The following is a 22,595-nucleotide window of genomic DNA, read 5'->3' on the forward strand; positions in this document are numbered from 1 at the left end:
AGGAATTGAAGAAACAATTTGAAACAGACTAACATGTGTTCTGAATTTTATTTCTTGAAGCCTGGCTTCCTTTGGCATCCATGAATACACATCACTGCATATAGCATTTAATTTGCATGCCAAATGACAGTATTGTCTATGTTAGTACCAGATTTGATTTCCAATCCCATTTTAAGGCTGGTCTTGACAGTCAGGGCCACATTCAGGTGCCAAATGTCTAAAGCAGATAGAAATGCCATGAATAAAGCTGACAGGATTCCTTACTATACTTGTCAGAGTGTAATGTCTGTTCTACATGGCATATTTCCATCGCATCTTTCAAAGACACTGCATCCTGCTGAATTACACCCCAGGTCCAGTTCAGCAGCACATCTAATTCAGCCTTCAAGATCTCTCATGGTAGCGACCACCCAAGGAGCAGTTTGCCGTTTCAGGGCAAGCCATCCTGTGCTGAATCTGGAATAGAAGCCACAATTAGCACGAGAAGAAACAGTAAAGTGACATGATTATTGTACATAGCACTGCTATATTTGTAAACCAAGTCAGTTTTACCATGCCGAGTATATGCTACTGCTAATAGTCGAGGCTGGTTCACAAAATGTCAAGTCGGTGCTTCTGAACTACAACTAATGATTAATTATCTATTATTCAAGGTGATTTGGAGATCAGTCTTGACTAGTCTGCTGCAAGGTCTCTCCCCAATGGGAGTCATCCATTGCCGGATGAATGGCAAGATTCGGTGGTCTGACTTAAAGCCCCTTAAACAGTCCATCTCTTGACAGATGGAACTGTCTGAAAAGTTGACCCGAGGACAATGTAGGTTGCAAACGATTGAATATGCATTCATGCATCCACCAATGGTTGCATGCCACACTGGCAACTGACAGTTAACTGAAACACACCCTCCATACTTCAATTCATGTGGGGGACATAGAGCAGTGATAAAGCCACCTGCCTAAAGAACCGATGAAAGTAGGGTTCCACAACACTGCTTTCACCAATCCATTCACGTCAGATCAGTGATTTCATAATCAAGGGGGAACACAAAACAGGGCTTATGACTTCAGCATTCAGTACACATGCCAGAGGACACCCACCTAGAAAGCATCGGCAGGAACCAGTTGCAGTCAGGCCTCGAGTTAGTTGCTCACATCCAACGCTTAACCTAATCGTGTAACGAGAAGGGTAATTAGTTTGTAGTACAGTCTGAGGGCAACAATGACATGGCATGCATTTGCTTATCAATATCAAGCTATCAAAGAACTACAGATGTGTTGAACAGCATTAACTTTTAGCATTAGACAATATTAACAAGTTTTGAAAGCTGGACATTTACTAAAATGTACAGTGATACTTGACAAGAAAAAGGTGAGGCTAGAATTTAAGATGAGGACAACTTTGCAATCACGGGGAGAACAGTACAAAACACTGGTTTCACAGATGGATCAAACTTAGAATATTGTGATTTACACTAGGGATACTTTAGCAATGACTGCTCATGGAATTTGCAAAAGCTCAATGTTGATTTTCAGAGGCTCTAGCAGTCCCCTCGGTCTAATGGGGGACAGGGTGAAACGTTTCTCCAAAACTGGATATTTTACTGGACGTTCTCATGCAACTCTGGGTATTGAACAGTAACGTCTAGGGCCTGAGGAAGTGACAGCGGTGCTTGGGCAAAGTTGAAGGTAGATAAGATGGACATCAAAATGAGAACTGTTTGAGGGATGCGAACAGGAGAGCAAAAGTCGTTACCTCACATTACTGGCCTATATCCACTTATGAACTAGCCAAGAGAGCAGCATTCACCAGAGAGGATTCACATGTCGGTAGGCACAACACTTCATTCTCCAAGGACTTTGTTGATTTCCAAAACGATAGTAGAGCTCTTGGGCGCAATGAAGCGTTATAAAAGAACCAGTGCCAGCACCAGGATGACATTTCATTTCTATTCTGCTTTCAACACCCCCAGCCCCCCCCGTACATTGACTAGCTTCAGCATCAGGGTAGACCCTTTAGCATGTTTTGAGTATTAATTCAGAGGCCCTCCCAATATTCCTAAATGAGACTTACACCCATCTTTCATAATGAAATCCTGCTTTGCAGAATACCCTTTCCAGCAGACTATGCCATCATTTCACTCAACCCACTTACTAAATCCCTCGCTACCACTGACATTACATAACATTCAGCTGGCTTAGTGAACAGGCTATAGTTCTTTGAAGGCACAATAAATCAGAGCATTTTCAACGGGGTTGTTTAATAGGCTTCATGAAGCCAGGATATACAAAAAAATCTTAGGTGTTGGTTAACAGAACAGAGAGCACATATCCTTGAAGTAACATTGAGAGTGAACGTTCAGTCCATCAGCATATTATGCACATGTTTGCAAAGAGCAAAGTACCTTAGGCCAACTGCAGAAGGCTGCAACTAACACCTAGAATACAGCCCAAAGAGCTGAAGTAGGTTCACCAGTCAAAGTAATTCACTCTTTGGATACCGAGTATTGACAAATCTTTAGCAATATCAAGGTGGTCTGCTGGAAACTAGTGCTCCCACTTAGCATTCCTACCTTGCTACACTAAAGGAATGCATTACAGAACTGAAGGAGCAACATGTCTTTAGAGAACAATCACAGCTTTTCCAGCTTCTAGTGTAAATTTCATAGATTTCATTTTTTAAAGACCAGAATTCACTACAACTCCAGTTAAAAATGAGATTAAATGGAAACATGTCGCTACTGATATTTGAGTCTTTCGATTGAGCAGGAACATCGTCAAGATTGAATTTGTCTTAGAAGCTATCAGGCTGTGTTGAACAGGTTACGATTCAACAGTAGAAACAGGTTTAATTGCAAACAAAGGCATTTTTATAAAATTATCAAATTTGATTTTCTCCCAGTGCATTCTCCCTGCAACAGGAGGGCATATTGAGCTTAAGGTACTCAGACCCTTACTGAGCATCAAGGCTTACAGTAATTAAATGCTACAGGATTTCAGTTACTGCCATGAGGACAGAGATCCTGAAGAATACTTTCAACACGATAAAAAAGGACTAAAGATGCTGATTTGTTAAAGAAAACACTAGAACCAGATACCACAAACAGAAAAAAAAAAGTCTTCGAAGAGCGCATCTTTAAAAAAACAGCCAGCGATGGGACGATCTTGCAATCAGGAAGTTTGTTTTTGTTTTTACTCGTGTGTAGCTGAGGACAAGAAGTAGGCACAAGTGTAAAGGCACTGCAGCATTCTGACATTTCTCACAGTAGACTAGATCCCATTTATATTTTGTGCCACAGTTATCATTGCAACAGGAAAGCACCAGGACAAGGGCATTGAAAGAACCTATGCCTCTTCAAAAGAAACTGAGTGAAAAAAATCTAGGAATGTCTTTCTGCTTTTGGATAGGGTGGTAGAGGGCTGGATATCCATCGTTTCAAAGAAATGTTTGATTCTTTGAGCAGACATGAGTATTTTAACATACTAATCCAAGAGGGCACAAGCTTTCGGTTTCTGAGCAACAGTCTTACAGGGGTCGTTCTGGGAGTCTATGCAATCATGTCCAGTTCCTCCTAAACATTTCTAGTTCGTACTAACAGTGAGATCATGGCAACAACTAGGCTACATCTTTATACTTACCATAGCTGTCATAGCTGTCTCGGTAGGATCCCCCAGAGCGGCCACCATAACCACCTTCACTCCTAAAAAGGGGGACAAATGAAAGCCGGTTAACAGAAACCAAGGAAAATACATGTCGGCTCAGGTACACGATTATCCTAGAAATAACTTAGGTAGCTTAAATACCATGCTATTAAAACTGAGACTAATCACTTACGAGAACTAAACCATGCAACATTCTTACCTGGCCTCTCTGTAACCTCCGCTGCCACCCCCAGAGGAGTATCCTCCTCCACCACCACCACTCCTGTAGCCACCCCCATAGCTGCGGTCCCCACCACCCCCATAGCTGCGATCCCCGCCATAGCTGCGATCTCCGCCATAGCTGCGATCCCCGCCATAACTTCTTTCTCCCCCACCATAACCTCCACCACCTAGGACAAAATTAAGAGGATTTCAGTCAAAGGACCTTCACTTTGGAGCAAGTAAAACACTAAAAAGGTGGGGTGTGACGTGGAGCAAATTGACGCTAACCACTTACCTCTTCCTCTGCCTCCTCTGAAGCCACCAGAACCGCCCCTGAAACCACCAGAACCGCCCCTGAAGCCACCCCCACGGTCAGATCTTCCTCCTGATTTGCCAGCTTCATCCACACGAATCATCCTGCCATCGACCGACTAAACAGGAGGGTGAAAAAAAAATCTCTAATACCAATGATTCACATCAGTCAAAGATATGCATGAGTCTGGGAAACCATCCCCTCACCTTGCCATTCATTGCAGCCATTGCGTCTTTGGCATCTTCTGGGTTTTCAAAAGTCACAAAGCCGAAACCCCTGGATCTCTGCGTCTCACGATCTCTGACAACGTCGACTGAAACAAAACATCAACCACCCACTCTAAATATTGACACAATAGTCCACTAGACTGCACAAGTAGAAACCGATGGATTTTTTCTGGCTCAAAAGGGGAGTGGTCAGCAACAATTCAACTTGTGTGTTTCCATTTAAACTAATCATTTTGCCATAAGCAGAGATTCTCAACGTGTTTACTGCAATTATATACATTCTGTTATGGCGCTGAGAGAATTTGTGTGTAAATTCTAAGTGACGAGACACAGAATTCTACAAACCGCAGTAAACAAATCCATTCTCACTAAATGCCAATTAGGAATCAAAATGCATAAATCATTTGAACACATGCAGTAGTTACACATGCAATACTGTACTTCATGAAATGTGTTACATGAGCCCAAATGAACAGCAAGTGACTTGCTATGGTTGAACTGTGGGACAACCCTTTGGTGAAACCTGCAAAATTGGTACTAATCCTCACCATTGGCGGAAGGTATCCCTCAACCTACCAGACTAAGCTCGATGTGACATATTGCTAAGTAGTATTGGGGAAGTCCTGAGCGCATTTGTCATCCTTGGATTGAAATCATTTCAAACGTTTATTTTGTTCATTGAATTAAGTGTCTGGAGATAAGATGATCCATCTTATGGATCAGGAAGAAGATCTTTTTTTACACGCATCTATCCCTTATACAACCCATTTATCTTATGACTGATAACATGGACTTTCAGACTAGGCTTGTAGGCATCAGAGCAAAACTGAGAGAACCATTGTGTTCGTGAGAGTCTCAGCTTTCCAATAAGGTATATTAGTGTGCTTATAAAACCGGAGACACTACATACGGAAGTCAGCAAAAGAGGCTGTACCAACTTCAGACAAGCCTTGTGGGTGTCCTAGAGCATGAAAACCAATGTGTTCAAACAAAAATGTTTAACGTTACCACCATTTGCCCATACAAACACCTTGAATAAAAGATTCACTATGAGGAACAGATAGTCCCCCCCAAAAAAATTCTATGAGGAAATGTGTTCTGGAGTGTCACCTATATCAGATAAGACCAGAAAACATTTGTTTTTACATGCATTTAACACCAATTATTTCATGCATTAAACAAACAGTGGGTGGATTTACTATTATTCTTCAAACAGTATACAAATTGCAGAAATTGTTACAAATCATTTCGCATTAAGATTTGTGAACACGACCATCAACTTAAAATTGATCTTAATTAAGTTACTGTAATTCCCCACATACTGCTAATACACAGTAATTTCATAAAAGTATATTTTATTTGCATTATGTGTTCTCTTGAATTTCATTATATGCACAACCAAATCTTAAGATATTGGACAAAATGTGATGGGGGAATTGTCATTCAACTGTCCACAACTTCTGTCACTTGAAAATAAGATTATGGTAAATCCTGAACATATTCATTAAAAGCATTTCTATAACATTGAATACAAAGTATAACACCAGAACCAAAGTCACCTTTGAACCATTAACGCCACATTTGTCTATTAAGTGCATTTTCCCATGGCTAATGTGTCATTGCGCTTTTGGGACTAAATTCACTGACTCGATATATTGGTGATTGTTATCAGATTGAAAAATACATAGGTCCAGTTTAGTCATTTAATTTCACACGTTTCCCACCCCGATTGTATTCTCTTTTTTTTATCCGGCTGGCCCAAAGATTACAATGGCTGAAAAATCCCTGATCTGGATGCAACATACCTTTAGCAATGTTTCCATATTTTGAAAACGCCTCTTCCAGTGAAGTTTCATCGGTGTCAAAACACAATCCTCCAACAAAAAGCTTCCCCTCGTCAGACATCTTGGATTATCTAAAAGGGACAAATTAAGAGTATGACCTGCAAACATAGTTCATAAATCTGAGCATGGCAACACATGCTCGCTGTTTGAAGAATGTGACCAAGTCCTGTAAAAAAAAGGTTAGAAAACCACCAACTGGCTTTCACATGCGGATGGCACCACGAGATGCCATACATTTTAAGCGATGGCACGCCATTTTCTTCCACCCATCGGTTCATTTTCAAATGCGTGGAGTAGCCATGTTTTAACCCGTGCAGCAAAGTTAACCTAGCTACGCATAATGTATAATTTAGCTGGCCAATTTAACTAGCTATTTACACGGGAATGTTGGAAATTCTCAAAGATGGCGATGAACTAAGTAGATAGCGACGCTAGACAAACACCCACAGCTCCCCGCCTCAAACAAAGCCAGGCCAGTTAACTAGCCAACGTTAGCAGGCCAAACCAGTCAAATTAGCCATTTCAAGCCACCCGGTACACATGGCCTGGGCCAGATATTGCCCACTCTGCAACGTAAACTACCGTATTAAAAGATAACGGCAGTAAGTAAAATTACTTGCCACGCAGTGTAAAAATGGTAGCCAGCTAACGTAGGCGACGGGATTGCTAGCTAGCAGCGTACATTACCGTACTGTAGCGAACGGCCATTTTGTAGGGAATGTAGTAACTGACGTTTGCTAGTTAATGCTGCTTTTATACTTTGGAATAACATCCAGTTGTAACGTCAAATAGTGAAAATACGAGTAAAATTGTCACTCAAAATAGAGTACGGTTGAAGGACAAGTTACATGCGAACTGGGGTCGAGTAACGTTAATCAGAGGCTAACGTTAATCTATTCTTCATCGACTAGTAAACGTTAGCGTGTCTAAATTGCAGAGCTAGCTAACGTTGGCTAGCAAGTAATTTGTCAAAGACAATAACTTCCCATAGGAACGCAAACTGCAAGGTCGAAATGAACATTGCAATTTTAGTAGGCCTATGTTTCCCCCACTAATTGTTAGAATTGGGTGGCTCTCTACTCACCTCTGTGTAGTTTGGCGCCGTCTGAGAAAGATGTTAAAATGGCTCCTGTTTATGAGCTCTTCTTCTTCGTGTGGTCTTCCGGTATACTAGACGCTTTGTTGGGTATTGCTGCTATTCACAGGTCAGAGTGTGAATTGCACATTTTGTTCACAAAAAAAGGATCTACCTGCAGACCGCTGTTATTACATGCTTACATTCAGCGCCCACTGCCAAACACACCAAGACAGTTCAGGAGACTGAAAAGATTTGGCATGGGTCCCCAGATCCTCAAAAAGTTCTACAGCTGCACCATCCTAGTTATGGCAACTGCTCGGCATCTTGACCGTAAGGCGCTACAGAGGGCAGTGCGTATGGCCCAATACATCACTAGAGCCAAGTTTCCTGACATCCAGGATTTATATACTAGGCGGTGTCAGAGGAAGGCCCAAACAATGATCAAAGACTCCAGTCACCCAAGTCATTGTCTGTTCTCTCTGCTACGGCAAGCGGTACCGGAGCGCCAAGTCTAGGACCAAAAGGCTCCTTAATTAACTTCTACCCCCAAAGCCATAAGTCTGCTGAACAATTAATCAAATGGGCATCCAGCCTTTTTATATTGACCTCACTTTAGTTTATTTAGTAAATATTTTCTTAACTCTATTTCTTGAACTGCATTGTTTGTTAAGGGCATATAAATAAGCATTTCACGGCGCATGTGACAAATACGATTTGATGTGCCAGACTGCACCGGATGTATAAATGTGAAGCATCCGTTTGGCGTTTCCACTCACTGCCAAATATGGTGATGAGAGGAAGCCCATTGGCCGGCGGTGGGAGAAGACGGAGCAAGATTGATTTTGGACGACATTTTGCAAAAATAAATGCTTGATGAAACATTTGATAGCCATAGTCTTCTTTTTCCAAAACTAGAATCTGTAACAGAGTGGACTGCGTTTTGTAGACTTTACCCTTTGCCAAATTTTCCCCAAAATTGTGTTATTTTTTTATTTTATAGTGCCACGCAGAGTTGGATTGGCTACGCTTTCTAGCTACTTCCCTCGCCGTAACGTTACCAGAACTGTGGGAAAGCTGTGTTAAGCAGGTGGGGGAAAAGGACGCTAGGGTTTTCTCATTTGGAAAATGTCCATCCTCCGTCCTTGTGTTTTCAGTTGTGAAAATACTACTGTACCGGTGTCCCCTAGCTAGCGGCCTCCTTTAATTTTTTTTTTTTTGTGCGGTTGGTATCCAACATTGGTGCATTACCGCAACTGTGCGTCGTGTGGGCCAGAAGACCACATATAGTGCGTGAGGCATGTAGTAAAGGACATCTAAATTGACTGGGGAGGGGGTCAGTGGTCCAAAATATTTATTTTTTATTGAGCAGTGTGTAGTGTGTTTTGACCCTGGTTTACATTCACCTTTCTACTCATTTTTTCCATATAAACAATGGCTTGACTTACTTTTTATATTACCATAATAAAGTTTAGAAACGTTTGTGAAGGCTTGGTATGGTGTGGCTATTATTAAACTTTAGCTACTGCAGGGCTATGATATGAAGGCAGTGTGCCCCAGCGCTCCAACTGGCTCAACACTTGAACTTGAGGTGAGGAAGTCTGTTTCAGGCCTACCAGAGTTACTCTTATAGTCTAACAATATAACGCTCGTCTTTATAAAAAAAACATTTAGATATCATTTTTATGAATTAGCCTCCTTCTGTACGTCTATATCTAAATCGCAGTCGCAGTAGCCATCTGGCATAAAGACATCTCGGTGTTGAAGCATGCCCCTGGCATATCTCTCTATCTCTCTCGGGTTCCTAAGCTTCTCTTCCTTTATATAGGCTATATACAGTGCATTCGGAAAGTATTCAGTTTTTCCACATTTGTTACAGCCTTGTTCTAAAACATCAGTCTCAAGGTCAACAGTAAAGAGGCAACTCTGGAATGCTGGCCTTCTAGGCAGAGTTGCAAAGAAAATGCAATATCTCAGACTGGCCAATGAAAAGATTAAGATGGGCAACAGAACACAGACACTGGACAGAGGACCTCTGCCTAGAAGGCCAGCATCCCGGAGCTGATGCTGAGACTGGTGTTTTGCTGGTACTAGTTAATGAAGCTGCCAGTTGAAGACTTGTGAGGCGTTTGTTTCTCAAACTAGGTACTCTAATGTACTTGTCCTCTTGCTCAGTTATGCACTGGGGCCTCCCACTCTTCTTTCTATTCTGTTTAGAGCCACTTTGCGCTGTTCTGTGAAGGGAGTAGTACACCGCGTTGTACAGGATCTTCAGTGTCTTGGCAATTTCTCACATGTAATAGCCTTCATTTCTCAGAACAGAAATAGATTGACGAGTTTCAGAAGAAAGTCCTTTGTTTCTGGCCATTTTGAGCCTGTAATCAAACCCACAAATGACCTCCAAATACTCAACTAGTCTAAAAAAGGCCCGTTTTATTGCTTCTTTAATCAGAATCACCGTTTTAAGCTGTGCTAACAATTGTAAAAGGGTTTTCTAATTATATCAATTAGCCTTTTAAAATGATAAACTTGGATTAGCTAACACAACGTGCCATTGGTACACAGGAGTGATGGTTGCTGGTAATGGGCCTCTGTATACCTATGTAGATATTCCATTAAAAATCAGCTGTTCCCAGCTACAATATACATTTATTATGTTAACAGTGTCTACACTGTATTTCTGATCAATTTGATGTTATTTTAATGGACAAAAAAAAAACGTTTTTCTTTCACAAACAAGGACATTTCTAAGTGACCCCAAAATTTCAAACAGTAGTGTACGTAAATAAGGTTTTTCTGTTTTTTGTTTTTTTTATATACATTTGCAAACATTTCTAAAACCCTTGTTTTCGCTTTGTCATTATGGGGTTTTGTGTGTAGATTGATGAGGAAAAAAAATATTTGAATCAATTTTGAACAAGACTGTGACGTAACAAAATGTGAAAAAAGTCAACGGGTCTGAATGCTTTTCCGAATGCACTGTATATATATTTATTAAAATATTTATATCATACAGTGGACACCTAAGCCTATATGCCTATGTATGCAATGCCCTGATACATTTAGTACTCAAATCTCTTACAGCTGAACCGTGAGGTGGACCATTATTATTTTAAGAATAGTGTTTTTTGTCATTGTTATAGCTGTTTTTAAGGACACGTTAATCTGGCTCATTTGGCCAACATCCCTCGTTTATTAATGGAGCTGTCTGCTCCAGGTCCGATCTGAATGCATATGGATGTCCGGTCAATATCTCAAATGTCTTAAAATCAGCGCTTAATTTTCCTAAATGAAACTCTGAAATGTTTTTATGAAGATTTTAGAATATTCCCATGAATATCTGTCGCAAATTGGATGGAAACGTAGCTATAAGACACCCTAAAGACTCTGGCAAGTGAGCTAGTCCAATGTCACTTTGATTGTGCACATCATGGTTCACCAGGATTCCCAAACATCTAAAGAATAAGTTACCAACAAGCTTGCAAGAATTGTAAGTTAGTTAATTAGTTGCATATATTTTATATCATTGTAAATATTGAATCAAAATGTATCAAATCTGATTCCCCCTAGCTGATAATTGTCTGCAGTCGGCTCTGATAGTGAAGTAATGAAACAGGCTGGGAGAGTGAGCTTGTCTGTGGAGGTCCACAAACTCTCAATATTCTGACCCGTAGCCCTGTGTGGCATTGACGGTGCCACAAAAGCATACTGAAGTGACCATATCCACATTGATAAACACAGGGTCACTACAGTTATTGTTGTTTTTGGTCATAAACATCATTTTGAATTCATTCTAAGCAGGGAGAGGATGTTCAATTTATTTTACAGTACAAGGGGAGGGTCATGTGAAAATATGTTTAATATTGGGGAATGGAATTGCATTTTGTTTTATGACTCTTTGAGTCACTCTGTACTGGCCTACTACTACTTACAGGGATCCTCTCAGTCTCCCTCACCCTTTGCACATCATCCATCTACTTTCCTCACTGCCTCAGCATGACACTTTCTTCACTGCTCGAACCCTGGCAACCTCAAACTATCTCTCTCGCACCAGACATTTCTGATCAGCAACATGAGCACCCCCACAATTGACATAGAGCTTTTTCTACTGAAACAAAACACTCCTTTGGCCTTTGCCCTCCTGCACACTTAAATCTCAGAATCTCCCTCCTACACACTTCTGCAACATTACCATACGTTTGACAGCTAAAATACTGCAGTGGATCAGGAACAAAAGCTCTCATTGGATAACATATCCTAGCATGAAGCGCTAATTCTTTCTGGGCGGAGGACACACAGAACATCAACACTAATTCTTTCTGGGCGGAGGACACACAGAACATCAACACTAATTCTTTCTGGGCGGAGGACACACAGAACATCAACACTAATTCTTTCTGGGCGGAGGACACACAGAACATCAACACTAATTCTTTCTGGGTGGAGGACACACAGAACATCAACACTAATTCTTTCTGGGCGGAGGACACACAGAACATCAACACTAATTCTTTCTGGGCGGAGGACACACAGAACATCAACACTAATTCTTTCTGGGCGGAGGACACACAGAACATCAACACTAACTCTTTCTGGGCGGAGGACACACAGAACATCAACACAAGTCCACTTTTGGTTTCTTTGACTGAGTTAAAAGTGCCCAGCTTCTTGTGGCTGATGATGTGGACATTTCGAGCTCTTCACTAACCAATTCCATCTTGAGTTTTTTTGGAGAGGAGCATGTAAACATCACTCCCATTGTTGATTCATACCTGAGATTAGTAGGCTTGTATTCGGGAGACTAAGGTTTTTACGGTTTGCACTTGGCGCCATTCTTTCTGCATTGCGTCATCCTCCCTTCCCCTCCCTGTTTATGAGCATCTGTGTGAGTCATGAATAAATAACTAAAGTTGTGTGTGTGTGCATGCCTCAAGTAGTTTCTCCGCAGTCCAGTGGGTGGCGGTAAAGCAACAGTATAGTTCACATCATAACCACCCTGTTGTGGACAAGTAGGTCAAATAAAATAAAATCTTGTGGGTAGGCTAGGTCTACTGTATTTTCAATCATTCTCTTAAGACGTGTGGTATTATTGTCATGTTATTTTGACTACACTTGGTGTAAGAGTTAGACTGACAGTTGCAGGAACCTGAGTTCGAGCAAATATTAAACTAACCCAAGAAAGGACATCTGCTTTGTTTCAAATGAGAGAAAGGACGCACTGTGGGCAGAACAAGCCAGTTTCCCCTTTAATTTATTTGTGATTTGAGTCAGGGCGCTACTTCTCAATTCGCTGCATTGTGGTCTTGGATGGCACCATGAGGTGCACATGGACGTGAGACAATGGAGGTATACCTGGGGGGCATGTTTCCTGAAGATAGGGATTTTACATTTTCACTTGTTCTCTGAAATAAGCCAAAGCTACTGTATGTAGGCTACATTAAGTCTAACCAAAGGCAAGGGACCAAACAGAATAAAACAAGCCAGAGATAAGCATGCCATTCAAAACACCTATTCACCAGAACTGTCTGATCAGATTGACCGTTTTGCAGCCCCTCCAATGTTGCTGTTCTTGCACTACACAAGACAGAGGAGCATATTGGTGCCGACCACAGCCAGGCTATAAATACCAGAGCTGCCGGGCCAACGTGAGTGCTGCTATCCTCTGCCTTACCTCCTACACGCTCTGCGGCTTCCTGTTCGTTACCACGGTTTTCCACCCAATGCTGACTGCTTCACCGCCTCCTCATACTCTCTCTCTCAGCTATAGGCTGGTTCACAATGTCCCATTATTCACTCAGGACCCCAAAACATTAGTAATAATTCAACTAATGTGAGAGAAGAGTGATGAATGCCACAAAACGTGCACATTTAAACTTATGTATTAGTATGTGTGTCTGTGCAACCTCAATTAATGGAATGGAATGCAGATGAAATTAACAGAATGTTTAATTCTAGTATAGCTGCACTAACATACAGTCAGATGTAGGGGGTTGTTGTAAGTGCCAGCTGCCTGGACCAGTTCTTCCAGAAGTTTATTGACTGCAGCAGATAGTGCTGTGTCCTGGCAGTGGATTCTCTGTTAGATGTTGATTGCTATTATGTGAATGCAGCATTGCAGAGGCTGTGTGAACCTGGATGTGTTCAGGCTTAGCTGTCATATGTGTTGCTTAACTCACACTGATTATCCCACACAACAGAACTGTCTGCTCTGGTTCTGAGCTCCACTGCCAAGTCAAAACAGATGACGAAAGAAAAAACAAGACTTCTGCTAAAATAGGATCGCAATGGTCAATCTTGAATTGCGGTGGCATTTTGGGAAAAATGAACATCATTTATGTGTGTCTAAATCAACTAATACGGCAGAATCATTCCGATGGTAACACCAATTCAAATGTTTAGGTTATCAAGGATTTTCTTAAACGGAGGCCACATATTCTCTAATATAAGGTCTTTAAACCCTTTAAAAATAATTTACTGAAGTGATATGATTAATCATTTTTGCTAACAATGTCATTAACGTTCATTAAAATTGACTAACACCAAGTGACACTTTGATTTAGACACACCAATTATCAATGGAATCCTCAAATTTATGACGTACTAAAAGGGTGTGATTAGCCAATAACAGTTTGCCACGGGAAGGAATGCTCAAGATCATTGTATGTCTTTGTAATGAGTGATTAACAAGGCTTTAACATTTACCGATGACATAAAACTGAGGGATAAAAATAGTTATTTTAATTAATAGCCTCCTTTGTTTTTATAGATTCTTACAATATATTCAATATTTTTGTTCACTTTACTGCATTCAAAATAATGTATCTCTTAATCCCTTGTCACACATCACTACTGGGACATGCCAATTTGCTTACCCCCAGTACTTTAATCAAACAATGAATAAACATAACATTTACAGATATGCATCTGTTGGTCACACAAAAAGGTAGGGACGTGGATCAGAAAACAAGTCAGTATCTGGTGTGACCACCATTTGCCTAATGCAGTGCGACACATCTCCTTCGCATAGAGTTGATCAGGCCGTTGATTGTGGCCTGCTGAATGTTATCCCACTCTTCCTCAATGGCTTTGCGAAGTTGCTGGATGTTGGCGGGAACTTGAACACGCTGTCATACACGCCGATCCAGAGCATCCCAAACATGCTCAATGGATGACATGTCTGGTGAGTATGCAAGCCATGGAAGAACTTGGACATTTTCAGCTTCCAGGAAATGTGTACAGATCCTTGCAACATGGGGCTGTGCATTATCATGCTGTAACATGAGGTGATGGCGGAAAATTAATGGCACTACAATGGGCCTCAGGATCTCGTCACGGTATCTTTTTGCATTTAAATGGCTATCGATACAATGCAATTGTGTTGTTGTGGATAGCTTATGCCTGCCAATACCATAACCCCACCTCCACCATGGGGCACTCTGCTCACAATGTCAATGTCAACATCAGCAAACTGCTCACCCACACAACGCCATACAGGCTGTCTGCCACCAGTTGTAATCGGCAGATGTAATCGGATTCATCCGTGAGGAGCACACTTTGCCAGCGTGCCAGTGACCATCGAATGTAAGCATTTGCCCACTGAAGTCGGTTACTACGCCGAACTGCAGTCAGGTCAAGACCCTGGTGAGGACAACAAGCACGCAGATGAGCTTTCCTAAGACGGTTTTCTGACAGTTTCCTCAGCTGTCCACGTGGCTGGTCTCTGCAGGTGAAGAAGCTGGATGTGGAGGTCCGGGGCTGGCGTGGTTACACGTGGCCTGCGATTGTGAGGCCGGTTGGACGTACTGCCAAATTCTCTAAAACAACATTGGAGGTCGGCTTATGATAGAGAAATTAACATGAAATGTTCTGGCAACAGATCTGGTGGACATTCCTGCAATCAGCATGCCAATTGCATGCTCCCTCTGTGGCAATGTGTTGTGTGACAAAACGGCACATTTTAGATTGGCCGTTTATTGTCCCCAGCTGTTTAATCAGCTTATTGATATGCCACACCTGTCAGGTGGATGGATTATCTTGGAAAATTTGAGAGAAATATGTTTTTTTTTGTGAGCATGGAACATTTCTGGAATCTTTTATTTCAGCTCATGAAACATGGGATCAACACTTGACATGTTATGTTTATATTTTTGTTCAGTGTATTTGTCCATTTTAAAGTTTTTCACGGTTGCAAAGGGATACAAATGCCACTGCAATTCAAGAACGTTGTACAATCAGAAGTCACTGTATGTAACAAAAGTAGAAGCACCAATCACATAGATAGCATGCCATTCACATTTGCTCCCCCTTTAAGCTGTATTATACTGACCACACCTCCCAGAAGAGAAGAATATATCTATCAACGTTGAAAACGTCCAGATATACAGCTGAAATAGCAGCTCCTGACGCAAACCATGGCCATGTCTCTTTAAGAGGTAAAATAAGATCACATTGTTATTCTGGGTTTGTCCACATGCTGCTTGTGGAGGTGGACGGATAGTGGTGGTGATGGTGGTGTGGAGATGTGTAGGAGTCTCGAAACATGTGTCTCCGGGGGGCAATATGGATTAGGGAGGGAGAGGGGGGTCCTTTCAGTGTCCTCTCTGCTTTATAGATCTTCCATGGTGGAAATTGGATAATTTCCCCAAAGATTCTCCCAAGTGGTGCTGTGCCGTGACTAGTCAAAGCTATTAGTAGACCTCTAATTCTGTCATTATGTGGAGACCACAGCTGATGCCTTGGATGCTACACTTCCCCGATTTCAACACTGCACTGGTCATTTTCACTTGTCATTATAAACTTGATCCATTGTTTTTGAGATGTAGGCATATCGTGGAAAAGGCTTTGCATTTTTCCCCACTCACCTTAGAAAGCCCATTCACAGCAGGCTCAATGCAATAAATCAATGTATTAAGTGTGTTGAAGTATGTTCAGGGACATGCTGCGGTCCCTACCCCTAAGTGTAAGACTAGTGATTAAAGCTAATAGTAATTATTGAAATTCTCTACAGTGGACCTGGAGTGAATTGAAGGGCTCACGCAAATGAAGGGGGTGGAGGCTGGAGAGGGTTGGCAGTACTCCAGGTGAAGAGGAGGTGAGTCATGCTTAACTCAGACAGACTATCCGTGTTTGTGTGTGTGTGTGTGTGTGTGTGTGTGTGTGTGTGTGCGGTGTGTGAAATCTGTGCATGGCTCTGTGTATGTGTGTGCTTGTGCCCATGAGTGAGGATGTGTGTGTGAGCATGTGCAAGAAATAGTCATGGTCCATGTGACCTATATCAAACTGCTAAGGGACGGAAGAACCTGTAACCACACACACACACACACACACACACACACACACACACACACACACACACACACACACACACACACACACACACACACACACACACACACACACACACACACACACACACACACACACACACACACACACACACACACACACACACACACACACACACACACACACACACACACACACACACACACACAGCTAATAAAAACATGTACGGTATCTGTCTGAGGGGGACAGAGAGGTGACTTGGAGTTGGGAGGCCAAATCTGTTCCTTGTCACTTATACAGATTTACCACTCACCCCAGGTGCTGTGTAGAGAAGGTCTGTCTGGAACCTGCTACTGGGAGATAGAAAACAGTGGGGACCGTGTTTCTCTAGCTGTCTCATAGAAATGGATCTGCACGAGAGGTTTGGAGGCAGTGATCAGTTCTGGGGTTTGGAGAGTCATTGCAGTGGCTGGGTTTTCTGGCACAATAATATGAAGACTACTGCCATAGGCCCACTTGTTTACCGCCCCTCAATAGTAGTATTGGGAGTGTACCTGGACCACAGTGCAAGAACTCTGTCCTTCTTCAACATCTGACAGAATGATCTTCCTCCACAGAGTCCAGACCCTGTTCACTGAGCCCCTCTATCCTGTGTACTTTGTCTGGGATGCATCTGTCTGTGAAGATAGTGACACCCGTACAGTGAGGAACTTGCATGCAGTATGACATGCTCAAACCCCTAAATCAATTGATTTGAATATTTCACAATGTTGAAATAAATGTTTACATGGATAGTCAAGATTGTGTTGTCCTTGTGAATTATTGCAAACAGGTTTATTTTGAAACTCCAAAGTCCACCAAGTCTTCCATGGTCAGCATCAACCCTCTATCAGAGAGGAACAAAAATGCAGGTTCAAATATTGGCCCCATGACGGCTGCCCACATTGGGGCAATGTGCCCTACTCATCCACTCCACATTAGCGCCAAGGCATTGGCCCAGGGCAGCCCAACTCTATGCCAATTCAGCAGTTTTCTCTATTATTTAATAGGATTTGTATTTATCACAATTTAACTCAGTGCATAAATTGCATAATTTTCATGTCTTGACCTATTTAGGAAATGTGTTACAATGCATCAGAAAGATAACCAAGTTGTTGTTATCACATACTGTATATGTTTTTTTTTATAAGATAAACACTTTTTGAGCGTTACATAACAGAACACTTAAAGGGAAGTTTCACCTTAATATGATTCTGGGTTTGTTTTGATTGTGTTCGAGGCACTACTAAGTCAGTGAGATGTGTTTCACACATAATTGTCTACCAAGAAGGCGTGTCTGGGTTTGATACACCCACTGACCACATCCGGTGTATTGAGAGGGTGGACGAGATCTGAAAATTAATGTAGTCCTGCTTTGTGGCATTTCGCGAAGCCTCTATGTTATACTGATTGCAGTATATGTTAGTGTGCGTGTAGATATGCTTGTCCTTTTTCGATAGAGCAATTGGACATCTTTCAGCAATGTTAAATGTCAATGCTCCTATTCAGGGTCGCAACTTTGGAAGTGGGAATAATATATGCCATTTAGCTGAACGCTTTTATCCAAAGCGACTTACAGTCATGTGTGCATACATTCTACGTATGGGTGGTCCCGGGAATCGAACCCACTACCCTGGCATTACAAGCACCATGCTCTACCAACTGAGCCACAGAAGGACCACTGGGAAGGACAACTTTAAAAAAATAAAATAATAATAATAGTAATCCAGTCGGATAAGCACTCCAAACAGCCTACCCGGCCACTCGGTGGCGTCCACATGGTCCTAAAGCACACTGTTTTGTACAGCTTGGTGTGGGGCGGTGCTTCCTTCTCTGGCCCCGCCGTGCGTCTTGCATTCACTATGAGTGCGGGAATACACAGGAAGTTGAAACTCTTCTAGCGAAATTCAAATTCACTTCTTCTAGCTTGTGGTGTGGTGATTTTTTATGTTTATGACAAAACATAATGTTGTTAATATAGTAATGACTATATACAGTGCCAGAGCCAAGGTGAAATTTCCCTTTAAACTGTATGCAAGAACCCACGCACAAATATTCGAATGAGTCCCCGCTTCTAAATTATGAAGTAGTTGACAAGCTGGGCTTGGTGTTAGCTAGCCTGTGCTGGGCTAGCCCATGTTGGTCTGGTCTGGACTAGGCTTGGTGTGAACTAGCCAGTGTTGGGGTTCGTGTGAGCTATCCCATTTTGGGCTTGTGTGGGCTTGGTGTGGGCTAGCCCATGTTGGGCTTGGTGTGGGCTTGCCCTTGCTGGGTTAGCCCATGTTGGGCTGGTGTGGGACAAACAGTCCCAATGTGGTTTGCTGGGGTATTAGTGTTGGAAAACAAGCAGCGAGTCGGTAAGTTGGCTGACAGGGAGGGTTGTGTACAAAGAGGACATTCTGTCCTAGACAAAGCCAGCTTCCAGCGAGCTGGCTTCCACCCCCGCCTGCCCACCCCGGCCCACCAGCCTGTCTCTCTGCCTAATATCTCTGCCAGACCCTTTCCTCTCCACCAACGCCATGGAGGAAGAGCAAATAAAAAGCTGTTGTCATGGAAACCTGCCGTGCCTTCCTCCTCATCCCCTCATCCCTCCTATCTGCACTCAAGAGAATGGAGGACATCGGGAGGAAAAACAGTGGAAGCAAAAAGGTCTGTTTGCAGATATAGGAGAGAGTGCTGCTCATAGGCAGTGAACTCCTCAAGTACAAGCACATGCATTCAGGTGTCCTAGTTATGTCTTATCCATTCTAATCTGCTTGGTTTCCACCTGCCTCTATTCATGCCCCTATCAAGGTGTCACAAAAGCCGCATGGATCCGGATAACTGCATTTCAATACCTACTTTTCCAAACAAGGCTTTGCACAGAGACAAACATTCCTTAATAGAGGTTACAGGAAATATAGTCCTCCAGCTCCAGAGGTGTTTCTACACAGAACAGGGAGGAGTTGCTATGTTGTTGTTGTTGTTATGGTGTCCCTCCGGTGAGAACATAAGAGTCTTGTAGGAAGCCAGCCAGCCAGCGTCAACGTCACCATATCCTGGCATGGAGGATACAAACAAACAGCCCTGGTTGCCGTGGGTGTGTCCTGGCTGCCTGGCTGCCTGACGCACTACCACTCCGCCCCATGCTCCTGGGGGAGGGCCCTCACTTGTCACTCAGGTTTCCATTCATTCAAGATGAGACACAGCTGACATGACAAGACGGTTGCCATGGCAACAGTTGTGGGTACAGCAGCACCGCGTGCTCTTACATGTCGGATAATGAAGTCACTCAGATCATCCTCCTTAGGTTTCTACCTCTTACCTCTTACCAGCCTTGTCTCTTGAGCTTGTTCCTGTTGTTGTAATTTTCCACATTTTTGTTCTACCAGATTCAACAATTCCATGTTTGTTATTTTGTAGGAGTTGTGTTGTGAGGGAGTTTGAATACATGAGGATGCAGTTCAATGCTGATCAATGCTATAGGCAGTTCAATGCTGATCAATGCTATGGGCAGTTCAATGCTGATCAATGCTATAGGCAGTTCAATGCTGATCAATGCTATAGGCAGTTCAATGCTGATCAATGCTATAGGCAGTTCAATGCTGATCAATGCTATAGGCAGTTCAATGCTGATCAATGCTATAGGCAGTTTAATGCTGAACAATGCTATAGGCAGTTTAATGCTGAACAATGCTATATGCAGTTCAATGCTGATCAATGCTATATGCAGTTCGATGCAGATCAATGCTATAGGCAGTTCAATGCTGATCAATGCTATCGGCAGTTTAATGCTGAACAATGCTATATGCAGTTCAATGCTGATCAATGCTATATGCTGGTCAATGCTGATCAAACCTATATGCTGGTCAATGCTGATCAATCCTATATGCTGGTCAATGCTGATCAATCCTATATGCTGGTCAATGCTGGTCAAGCCTATATGCTGGTCAATGCTGGTCAATCCTATATGCTGGTCAATGCTGGTCAAACCTATATGCTGGTCAATGCTGGTCAAGCCTATATGCTGGTCAATGCCGGACAATCCTATATGCTGGTCAATGCTGGTCAATCCTATATGCTGGTCAATCCTATATGCTGGTCAATGCTGGTCAATCCTATATGCTGGTCAGTCCTATATGCTGGTCAATGCTGGTCAATCCTATATGCTGGTCAATGCTGATCAATCCTATATGCTGGTCAATGCTGGTCAATCCTATATGCTGGTCAATGCTGGTCAATCCTATATGCTGGTCAGTGCTGATCAATCCTATATGCTGGTCAATGCTGGTCAGTCCTATATGCTGGTCAATGCTGGTCAATGCTGGTCAATGTAAAACATCAATGGCATTTGTGATGATGGTTTGAGAATGCTGCTTTATTCAGCACAGTTTATTCAAAATGAGGCAGCTACACTTAAATACAGAATCATTGCCACAAACAACAGATATATTTAAATTCTGAATTTAGCTAGGGCAGATGAGGCAGCAATTCTCCACACTTCCCTCTGATGCATGGAGCAGCATGATTGGCACGTGGGAAAAAAAGCTTTAATGAAAACCAGAAGAACAAAGTGTTTGTCAAATGAGTCTATCATCCCCAACAGCTAATGTATTTGATATGATAATTATGTTTGTGTTTATTTGTTTTCCTGCAACTTGTTAGACTAATTAGAGTTTAACAAGCCAATTAAGCAGAAGTTTGTTAAGGTAAAGAGAATAATATTTTTATTCTCCAGAGTTTGCCTTCCATGGTTGGGAGGTTGGTTAATATATTCATATTTATTTGATGCTACCCACCACAGCTTTATATGATATTAATTGATAGGCTATCCTGAAATTGCCACGGTTGATCTCAGATGTATGACTGTTGGTGATATACGTAATGTAGCATTGACCTCATGTCGGTGACAGTTGCTTTTTCAGTATTTCCATATGACTTTGTTTTGGCCTGTTGAAACAAGATGGAAGAGAAACATGAATCTTCAGTGCAAATTGAGCCTCCATATCAACCACCGTCTCAACCCCCTCTACTACTCTCATGTCCCAGTGTACCAACCAGTACAACACCAATGATTTTCCACACCCCCTTCTATTCCTTCCTTCTGATATATAATAATGATATTAATAACAATACTGTATGTGCCATTTAGCAGAGGCTTTTGTTCAAAGCAACTTACAATCATGCATGCATACATTTTGCGTATAGGGGGTCCAGGGTCTCCTTCTAAAATGGTCCTCCAGTGGTGTTTTCAATAGACCCGCCGCAGCCATTTAGATAAGAGGATACCTTCCCAGTGACATTCAAAACCAGTCCCTACCCCTCATCCACCCTTCCATTGTGACCATCTTCTGTGCCCTATAATGAGTGTGTGCACGCCCATGCCATTATAAATAGCCAGTGTCCTGGTTAAAAGCAACACCTCTCTCTGCGTGCCGTATAATTGGCCTGTGTGATTCACCATGATAAATCATGCCAGTAGGTGTTCTGTTCTCTGAGCTGGACGGGGGGGGGAGGTAACTGTACAATGTACTGGAACATCTGTCATCTGTGTGCGTTTTCGGGGGGGGGGCTTGTTTGTGTCTGTGACTGTGACTTCAGAAAGTATTCACACCCCTTGACTTTTTCCACATGTTGTTGTGTTACAGCCTGAATTTAAAATGGATTACATTGAGATTTTGTTTTGTCACTGGCCTACACACAATACCCCATAATGTCCAAGTGGAATTATGTTTTTTAAAATGTTTACCCCACACATACAATTATCTGCAAGGTCCCTCAGTCGAGCAGTGAATTTCAAGCACAGATTCAACCACAATGACTAGGGAGGTTTTCCAATGCCTCACAAAGAAGGGCACCTACTGGTAGATGGGTAAAAATGAAAAAGTCAGACATTGAGCATGGGGATGTAATTAATTACCCTTTGGACGGCGTATCAATACACCCAGTCACTACAAAGATACAGGCGTCCTT

The 22,595-nt window shown here is 42.3% G+C and overlaps 1 protein-coding gene and 1 long non-coding RNA gene across 4 annotated transcripts; both read right to left on the reverse strand.

Annotated features, from left to right (window-relative positions):
* Nucleotides 1-29: 29 nt before the first annotated feature.
* On the reverse strand, nucleotides 30-7,621 carry LOC118389305 (cold-inducible RNA-binding protein B-like). Of its 3 annotated transcripts, XR_004826711.2 has the most exons (8): nucleotides 7,329-7,616; nucleotides 6,206-6,315; nucleotides 4,380-4,486; nucleotides 4,156-4,291; nucleotides 3,859-4,048; nucleotides 3,636-3,697; nucleotides 1,098-1,165; nucleotides 30-456 (listed from the first exon to the last, which is right to left on the reverse strand). XR_004826711.2 is itself a non-coding variant. In XM_035779233.2 (7 exons), the coding sequence occupies exons 2-7, from the start codon at nucleotides 6,303-6,305 to the stop codon at nucleotides 3,189-3,191; spliced, it is 609 nt and encodes a 202-aa protein (XP_035635126.1). In that variant the 5' UTR covers nucleotides 6,306-6,315; nucleotides 7,329-7,582; the 3' UTR covers nucleotides 2,239-3,188. The 3 variants fall into 3 exon arrangements, 2 of the variants coding, with proteins under 2 accessions (XP_035635126.1, XP_035635117.1); XM_035779233.2 differs by lacking the exons at nucleotides 30-456; nucleotides 1,098-1,165 and adding an exon at nucleotides 2,239-3,202 and having other exon boundaries at nucleotides 7,329-7,582; XM_035779224.2 differs by lacking the exons at nucleotides 30-456; nucleotides 1,098-1,165 and having other exon boundaries at nucleotides 3,213-3,697; nucleotides 7,329-7,621.
* Nucleotides 7,622-20,984: 13,363 nt separating this feature from the next.
* LOC127911949 (uncharacterized) lies at nucleotides 20,985-21,953 on the reverse strand. The gene is made up of 3 exons (XR_008080032.1): nucleotides 21,802-21,953; nucleotides 21,422-21,572; nucleotides 20,985-21,170 (listed from the first exon to the last, which is right to left on the reverse strand). It is a non-coding gene; the product is annotated as an uncharacterized LOC127911949 (long non-coding RNA).
* Between the last annotated feature and the right edge of the window lie 642 nt (nucleotides 21,954-22,595).

Source organism: Oncorhynchus keta, chromosome 1 (assembly GCF_023373465.1).
Source record: "Oncorhynchus keta strain PuntledgeMale-10-30-2019 chromosome 1, Oket_V2, whole genome shotgun sequence".
Taxonomy (NCBI): domain Eukaryota; kingdom Metazoa; phylum Chordata; class Actinopteri; order Salmoniformes; family Salmonidae; genus Oncorhynchus; species Oncorhynchus keta.

Bases quoted from the DNA above. Each gene is read 5' to 3' on its own strand.
- LOC118389305 (XM_035779224.2), bottom strand. From the start codon at position 6,305: ATGTCTGACGAGGGGAAGCTTTTTGTTGGAGGATTGTGTTTTGACACC. The intron at 4,292-4,379 runs GTGAGGGGATGG...CCTCCTGTTTAG, and splicing joins TGGCTGCAATGAATGGCAAG to TCGGTCGATGGCAGGATGAT. The intron at 3,698-3,858 runs GTAAGAATGTTG...CCCCCTTTTTAG, and splicing joins GGAGGTTACAGAGAGGCCAG to GAGTGAAGGTGGTTATGGTG.